General features: G+C 40.7%; 1 protein-coding gene across 2 annotated transcripts in view; it reads right to left on the bottom strand.

Moving 5' to 3' along the window:
- Window positions 1–186: 186 nt before the first annotated feature.
- Window positions 187–9,074, bottom strand: part of SH3GL3 (SH3 domain containing GRB2 like 3, endophilin A3) — a 42,249-nt gene continuing 33,361 nt past the window's right edge. Inside the window, exons 7-9 of one of the 2 annotated variants that reach the window (XM_030954952.1) lie at window positions 7,896–7,999; window positions 6,547–6,674; window positions 187–982 (exon numbers count right to left, since the gene is read on the bottom strand). In XM_030954952.1, coding sequence (XP_030810812.1) covers window positions 777–982; window positions 6,547–6,674; window positions 7,896–7,999 — 438 coding nt within the window. In that variant the 3' untranslated portion in view covers window positions 187–776. Of the gene's footprint in view, window positions 983–4,261; window positions 4,314–6,546; window positions 6,675–7,895; window positions 8,000–9,074 lie in introns of those variants that run through there. The other variant, XM_030954953.1, reaches the window with a different exon arrangement.

The following is a 9,074-nucleotide window of genomic DNA, read 5'->3' as shown; positions in this document are numbered from 1 at the left end:
CAAGGAACTTCTCTCTTTTCCTTCTGCTAGAAAAAGATATTAACAGACATAAATGCTAAACAATCAACAGAGAAAGTAGCAAGATTATTCATGCATTGTTTTTGTCACTGAAAGCTGATCTAGTCATCAAAAGTGGCCTCCTGCTCAAACAAGTGCCAGAACCATCAGTACAGAAGCAGCAACCACTTTTCTTATCCCACAGAAATATTTATTCAGTTTGGTCAGTAAATTATACCAATTTTCAATGCTGAGAACTTGTACTTAGTACAACATCTTAATATTGACAACAACCACTTTGCCTTTTGTCAACATACAATGCAAAAGATGAATTAACTTGTTCACAATAAATTATGGTGTGATAGATGAGAACAGCTCAAGGACATCAGTAACTTAGGAACTGGTTACAGTTAGCTTCACTAATGGTATTTTTTAAAATGGTTTTCAATAGTAAAATCATTGCAGCCAAAGATAAAAAAACCCCACGTACAATAAGAGCAAGGAAATGCATTTTTGGAGCAACGGTGCGCTACCAGTAAACACTTCATACAGTGATCTTCAAGGCACAAAGCAAAAAAACTGGGTATGGGTTTTTTTGCAGGTTGACAAATCAGGGAAGGTGAAATTTTTTTGAATATAAAATAAATACATTTTAAAAAGACGCATACAAAAGTCAGTAAGTCAGTCAAATAGCAAGGCTTTCACAGAATGCCACACTGACAGAACATTTGTGAATCCATTTCAGTCATGAAATCATGTTCACAGCTCGAATGACACGATCACTGAGGCAAGGGAACGATCACTTCAACATAATTAATGGGGAAGAAGCCAGACTCTCCATTTAACATCCCCTCATACCAATTCTCATCAATCTGATTGGTCAAAGTTATGATGTCCCCTTCCTTAAATCCAAGCTCGCCTTCATTTTCTGGCTCAAAGTCATAGAGAGCTTGGCAGCAAGGCTGATCCATGTGCACTGAAGAACCTGCCCCAGTGACAGAAAAAACAACCACATTAATTGAGCTTCACAGCATCCCACCAGCCACTCAGCACAAAACAAGGGGTCACAAATGTAACCCTGCTGTCATGTCAACAGCAACAGCTTTTCCATTGCTTTTATTCATTAACATCTAGTGCTTCTACATATAAAATACAAGATTAGTGATAATAAGTTTAACACATAATGGTTCCTTAAGTTCAGATGCTACTCCTCTTTCATTCCTAGCTGCCTTCCCTCTCAAAAGGATGTTTATCTCCAGCTGAGGATTTGAGTAATCAGTTGTCAAACCCCACGTGCTCTCCGTGGAGCAGCTGCCAGAGGAATCGGAAGGGCAGGAGTTGAGGAAGCAGAAAAGTCAACAGGGGAAACAACAAGGAATCCTTTAAACAAATGGCACTGCAGCACATTGGTCCTGGGGGAACACCTACCAGGGGCAGGGGCTCCTGGTCTGTCCTACAAACACAGCCCTGCAGCCTGAGCAGACCCCTGGGTTTTCACACCACACTGCTGTGGCAGGAGTGAGGTTCCACCCTCACCTGAGCAGTGACATTCTGGGTTACTGCTCCCTGAGCTCATGTGCTCCATTCCTTTATTTTACACATCCTCCATCTGAACTAAGGCAAAGGCTGTGGTAGAAACAAAGGCACCTCACCTGTCAAATTACTTCAGGGATGAAAACAGTTTTCTGATACAGTATCTGGCTGTTCTCGTGATTTGCAATATTTATCCTAAAAAGATCTTAATTTCAAATCACCCTTGAACATTAAAAAAAAGTTATCCTTGTTAACTTGTTAATACAGTAAATACCTTTTTTAAAGATATTCTTATGGAGGAGTATTAGTTTGGATTGGTGGTACCAATATATATGTAACATTTGTATTTATTACTAATTAGAATACTTTTTATTAGAATAATAATGTTCAAATTGTAAAGCTCAACTCTGTGGTCAAGGACTAGTCCATGGTTCAACTGTAGTTCAGCCATAACAGATTTTTTAACAACATATGTAATGTATCCAAGTAAAAGTCTGGTAATTTGAAATACATTTATAAATGAAGAACAGGAGAAAAGGCTTAATGCTGCTGCCTTCTAAAGAGGAGTACCACACCTTATAGCATGACACCTCTTGAACACTAGTACATATATTTAAATTATTCAGGTTGTCTTTTTGGGATCATTGCAGCAATACTCAAATATTCCAATCTTGAGTCTCCCAGCTGTCCTTTTTTACTGGGTAAACCTGCTTGCAACTGGTAATGCAATACAGATATAACAGCTAAAATGGCCAAAATGCATTTTGACCTGTTAATCATGGTAACCCATAGGAAACTATTAAAGACTAACTGCTCAGATTTTCTAGATAAAGGAATTAGGAGAAGTCTCTAAAGGAAACCAGCTAAGCACCAGTGGTGATCACTCAGAGAAAACAGACAGGTGAAAGCATCTTTTTAATTGATAATAATACAATTGGGGGCAATATCTGGTGTTAAAACTGGAAAGTAGGAATTGCTTTTCTCTTCTGTGGGTATATTTTACCCTTGATAGCAACAGAAGAGAGCTTTTATTTATAACAATGGAAGAGAAGTGCCAACAGAGACTAAGTAAACCTTCCCAGAGCAGCATTATCTCAGTGCCAGGCTCATCCTCTGGAAGGCTCAGGGTAGTGACAAAGTCCTACAAGAACCAGCTAAATTAGAGCTACTCTAATACACTGGTACAGGTGAAAGCTTGGTTGTCATCTATTTGCTGAAGGACTCCATGCAGAAAAAGAGATGATGAGCCAGCTGCCCAGCAAAAATGGACTGCCTGTGTTTAAAAATAGCAAGAGTTATTTTCAGCCTTTGCCAGATAGGAGTGGTACCAGCTCTCTGGAGCTGTCAGCAGCAGAGGGTGGCGATGGCAGTAATTGAGAGTTGCTCGCCTTCACCTCCTCCAATAGGGCTCATTTGTTACTGCAGGCCAGTTAGTTTCTGACACTGAGCTACCTGATCAGAGATGGATCACATTTGGTTCATTTTCAGCTCCAAAGAACTGCAAAGAAATGTCTGGCAGCCTGGAAAGGTTTTTAAATAATGGCCACAGCCAGCACAACCAGTTCCACTCCAGGCTGTAAGATCAGTCAAAGTCTTCATTAGAGTCAGGCAGCTGCTGCTACTGTATAATCCAGTGAGACAAAGCTTCCCTGACAAAGGTAAGGGGGCAGCACTGCCTGACACACACTGCTTAACATCACAGAACTGCTGGCACCACTCCAGCCTTTTCCTGTCTACTTGCACAAATGTTGCAGGGTTTTTAGTTAAATAAATTGCACTCTTCTATTTCTGCCAACAGGGTTTATGTTAATTTGCAACTCCATATGCACCTCCTTTATTTCTCTAGTTTACATCCTTGTCACAGTCAAAAAAGAACTGTCATTAATTTCCAGACCATTCAGATCTGGACAGCACAAAATCAGGGTAAGCAAGAAGTTGTCTATGATTCCTGGAGTGTTACAGGATGAAACCAAAATGCCATTCAGTGATGGTTTGGGTTTTTGTTTGTTTTCCCCAAAGGGAGAATGTTACTGCCTGTACCTGCATCTACTCTGCCTTCTATACCATGCTGTATACATCAGGCAGCAAGACTGTACTTTAATAATCACAAACTGGAAGCTTGCTAAGATAATTAATCCCAGTCTCCCTCATAGCTAAAGTGAGTAAACACTTAGATGCTTATGTTAAATTCCAGCATGTGGCAACCAGATCCATATATTTCATATAACAGTCAAACCTGACAAACAAACTGAGTGAAAGGCATGATGTAATACAGCAATTAAAGAGTTCTAAAATGAGCCAGATGATGCTCACAGCTGCAGCTCATTGATGAGGATAACAATGAATTAGAAATAGAGAATTTTTTATCTGCATTTACTCAAAGCAGCCAAATAACTCGCAACAACATAAAAATTAAGTTTATGTGAATCTAGCCCTGCAAATGTGTGTAAGTAATAAGTAGTAAATATTCCTCACATGTTAGAGACAATACAGAGGAAAATAGTGTTTCTGCTCCAAGAAGCTGATAGTTGAAAAAATATTGTGGAACATGGGAAAAGTAATTTCCGGCTCAGAACTGTACCATGGCAGTTGTGCTGAATGTGTCACATCTGGCTTTGAACTGTCCTGCAGATCTCCATGGCTTTGCTGAGTACCAAGACACTACTTACCCTGAAGGACAGGACCAGAGAAATTAAAGATCTGGATTTTGATAGGGTCAATATGGAAGTGAGGAAAATTAATCATGGAAGTACTTGTTTGAGGAGGATGGGGAGGTCAGTTTCCTAAACAAAAAGAAGGTGATTACAATGTGATTTCCCCATCTCATGGAGACTTTAAGACATTTAGCAGTTTTGCTTGCTTAGAACTGCCTGGTTCCCATTTCTAAATCAGAGATCATAAAAAAAATCTTATCTGTTTCACAATTCAGATTTTAAAAAGGGACAGAAAGGTTTTCCCATTTATAAGCAGGGCATATTGAGCCCATTGCAGTTCACAGAAATGGACATATGTTTGAGTAGGAATAGGAAGACAAAAGAGAATGAACAGAGATTTCAGTAATGATTTGTACCTGCTGGGGAGGTAAGCACAGCATCTATAGCTTCTTCAGAAGGAAAAAACCAGCATACATGGTCTTTCTAATGTTATTAGCACCTAAGTATGGCAACAATTATCTCATATATCCTATTTCTCCTTTTCATCTCTTCTATGGTGGTTTTATTTAATTTCCATTCTGACAGCACTAAGCAAGTGATGCAGTGACAGCTCCTCATTCAGTGAGATGCAAACAGTGCAACAGTCCATGGATGGAGTCAGTGAATGGAAGTGCCTCACTCCTCCCCTATCTTCATGATCAGCAGTCATTTATTTTCCAGTTTTCACTGAATTTCAGCTCATTAAAACTGAGATTTTTCTTTAACTAAGTGGGCTGGAAGCAACCTGGAGAAGTCATCATCTGACTTTCTCCAAAGGCAGGATTGATAATCCTTAAAGGACGTCCTGGAACAACTGCTGGATGGCAATGATAAACCACTGTAATGCAGTTTGACACACTGGCTTATATACAAATGCTGAATCTGAATCTCCCTTCTCCCCTGCACATGCAAAACAGGCAAAAGAATCCTATATAACTTTGTAAGTAGTTGATAGGGCCAAAAAATTTTATGGTGATTTTTAATGAAGTTGCTATGTTTTTGCTACTTTCATCCAGATGTGCTGTGAAAATACCAAGGAAGTTACTGCAAACACCTCCAGTGCTTTGGATGAAATGTGTCCTTGTGTCACAGGTCTTAGGAACCTGAGATAATGCACAGAGGGGGTTGTCTCCCTCCGTCCCACAATTTACAGCAACACAAAAACTGAGCATTCAGGCAGCACAAGGAGCTTCAAACAAATTGAGGAATCAGATCTCACTGGGTGGATTTATGCTGCCAAACTGCTGCAAATCCCCTTCAGTATGCATTGCATAATGGTTTCCTCTTGTAGCACAGTGCAAGAAAATTCAAGAGACATTAGAAGGAGCATGAAGTTACAGCTTCAAGCTTTATTCTTTCACTTTTAGTTCTCTCATTTCTCTCCCAACAACCTTTAAAAAGGAACAAGACTGGAGGGAAGAAGAAATCGGAGAGTTAGGGAAAAAAACCAAACAACAAACCTTCAGGAAAAGATCCTAGATGCCATGCCAAGTACAGAAGGGAACCTTTGGCTTACTACTTCTCCTCTATTTTCCTTCCAAATAATGTTTATAGAAAAATCTCTGTCTTTTTCATTCTCTTTCCTCTGCATATTGTCATTGGGGTTTTTTGCTTGGTTTGGGGGTTTTATTTGTTTCATTTTTTAACTGGGCTGATCTCATTATCCAATGTAGTTCTTAAGGACAAAGGGCAAAATAATTTTATTCATGAGATGAGGAAAAGCTGCTTTGATGTCTTAATAACACAACTTTCAAAAGTTGCCTTTTTTTTTATGAAATCAGGGCGTCATCAAAGGAAAGGGTCCTAAGCCCCCACGAACAGGTACCTAAAGTACTTCAGTTCAATCTTTGGTGCATAATTTAGGGGATGGTAAAGTTGTAAGATGTTAAAAACAGTAAGGGTGCAAGTCATGTCTGAATTTTACATAGCTAATATTTGAGATCCTGTACAGATCATTTATGCTCTGAGACTGTGGAGAAAAATTAGCATCTGGAGATACTCCAGACTGTGATCAAACACACCCACTTGTAGGCATCTGTCTTTGCAAGAAATGAACTGTTTTCTGCAAGTGCCTCTCCCTCTCTCTCCTCCCACCCTCAGTGGCAATTCAGAGACCTAAAAGACCAAGGAGAATGCCACACCTAAATTTCAGATGGTGAGAGTCTGTTGAGAGGAACCCTGATTCACAGCTCTCACAGTTTTGAAATCTGGAGTCAGATGCACAGATACTGATGCCTGATTGTTCTCATGGTACAAGAAATACCTCAAGCAACAATCCGGCAAAACATCTAGAGACACATTAATTCTGTGGTGACAGACTCACCTGATGATTTTATGGAAGAACTATAGGCAATCCCATTGTGCTGCTGATTATCACCGATTTCCAGAGTTGTAGTTATTACAGGCTTTGGCTTAAATTCCCGCTTAGGCCGACTGGATGCTACATTTATCCTATAACACAGAGAAGAGCAGCAAGAGATTTACTTAGGAAGAAAGAAGGAAGAAATACTTACAGAACTTAAGCTCAGGTTAAGTGCTTTGCTATTTGAAAGGTGAAGTAACAAAATCTTCTGCTGGTTCTGGTTTTAGGCTTCTTTTGGTTGGTTTGTGTTTTGGTTTTATGGCATTGGGTTTGGCTTTTTGGTTGGTTGGTTTGAGAGCTAGTGTGTGTTTTTACTAAAAGCTGCTCAATTCTCATGCAATACTTGAATTTCAGCAAGCCCCTAATTTATTTAATACTTCGGTCCTGCTGACAAAGGCAGAAAGCTTAACAGCCTGAGTTTGAGAAGTGATGAGCACCCACAGCTGCCACTGAGTTCAGCACAAGTTGCAGGAATGAGCTCCCTGGAAAGCTCAACTGCAAATGACATATGGAGAAACACATCCAGGACAGAGGCCCAGGGACTGCATCTCACACATGGCCTTTTTATTAGGGAATACAGGAAAAAAACACCTAGCCAGCAATACTGCCTAGTACCTCTAGCTGTGTGTGCCCCAGCTGAGAGCTCCTTGCCCCCCTGGCCCCTCCAGCTGGGATGGCACAGGGTGTCTGCAGAGCTGCCCTCATGCCAGTGCTCACAGCCCCCACAGCCACCCTGAGCTGAAAGCCCCAAGCAGTTCTCCTGGCCCTGCCTACACCACAGTGACATCAGGTCTCTGGTGACCTGAGTGACACACCAGTGACAACAACATTTCTCCCTTTCCTTAGGCTGACACAAAGTACCTGGGCTTTTCATACATGTGTTAAGCACAGCTCTGTTCCTGGCCAGCTGGCTGCTCCTAACTGTGCTGTAGAATTTTGTTATAGCTCTTAATCGCAAAAAAACCAGGCCAACTTTCAAGCAAATCCTCCAAAACACAACTCCAAGAATGCAAGTTGAAATAAACCTCCAAACAAAGGGAGGCTGTCCCCATTAACCACCACAGATGGGAGAGATTCTGCACACACTCAGAGCTCCCTGGGCAGATCCTGTGTTACATTAAAGTCTCCCAGCACAGCAAGGAGCTGCCAGGTGGCAGGGGTTTAAAGCCATGGAGCTCAGTCTGGCACAAAGCACAGCAAAGGTGCATCTGGGAGGTGGTGCTACAAGATCTGTTGCTTCAGTGGCTTTCCAACGTTGTGAACCTCAGCTGCAGCAGAGGTTCAGCATTTTCCGAGGGGTTCTGTCTTACCGGTTTTGCAGCTTGCTCTGCAGGTCCTCCAAAATTTCTGTGGATTGTTTATGGTAATCTAGTGCTGCTTCTACAAACACAGCCAACTGGCTGACTTGTTCTACCTGAAAGACAGAGGAAAATAGTTGTAAGAGCTCTGCAGTACATTCAGCAGAAGGATAAACAAACAGATCATTTAAAACAGACCTGGTATCTCAAAAGACCACAGTACCTTTTAGAGGTTATTGGAAAAGAGCACATGTGATTCTAGCAAAGAAACTGCCAGTTGGAAACTGAACAAAACTGAGGTGTAACTTCGAGTTCACTAACTCAGGGCTGGGTCCTTAGTCATTTCCTTTCACAATGTGCAAATCCCTTCTGCTTTCAACTTCCAAGCCAGCTGTCTGTCAACACCCAAGCCCAAAACATTAAAGAGGACATGACCCCTCAGCAGGTGAAAGTGGAGCTTTTCTGATCAATGCTGGAAGAAATTACACTGTGACAGCTCTTATGACTCAGATCCATTAGTGTTTATTATCAATATTTACAAAGTGCAGTTCTGAAATGATCTGGACTTACCTCACTAGATGGCAGCATTTATAAACTGATAAATGAAACATGATTTATCTACTTGGATTTAAAACATATTAGCCAATCATTCAAAAATATGAATGATGAGGAAAGGGAGAATGTGAAGGAGAAAGAAAAACCAAAATATTATTATTCATGAAGTAACAAATAATCTCATTCCCCTAACACAAGCTGAAAAGTTCAAGCTGTATGGCGTATGGAGCAGCAACAGATATTTGTCTTCAAGACAACATTAAGAAGACAGCCCCCAAGAAGTCTGACATCTTTCCATTCCATCATGATGTCTTCAGACATTGGATCATAAGAAAATATCTGAGTAAACGTTCTACAAATGTTTTATGGACCCATGGCAGTTTTGTGTTATACTTTGTCTGCTTTTACTCAGTTAAAAAGATCATTAAAAATTCTGCCAGGACTACAAGAGAGCCAAACACTGTCACACAGCACAAAGAAATGAAATGCACAGAATCAAACCAACAGCTGAGACAATCCCATCACAGTCAGAAGAGAGCAATATAAACAGCTGAGGACAACACACAAAGTGCCTGGGGTTTGGATGTGTGGTCAGAAAAAATGGATAAAGGACTGTCCAAACAAGACAACTAAGAG

The sequence above is a fragment of the Camarhynchus parvulus genome, chromosome 10 (assembly GCF_901933205.1).
Source record: "Camarhynchus parvulus chromosome 10, STF_HiC, whole genome shotgun sequence".
NCBI lineage: Eukaryota > Metazoa > Chordata > Aves > Passeriformes > Thraupidae > Camarhynchus > Camarhynchus parvulus.
This window is presented reverse-complemented; position numbering and strand designations above follow the sequence as displayed.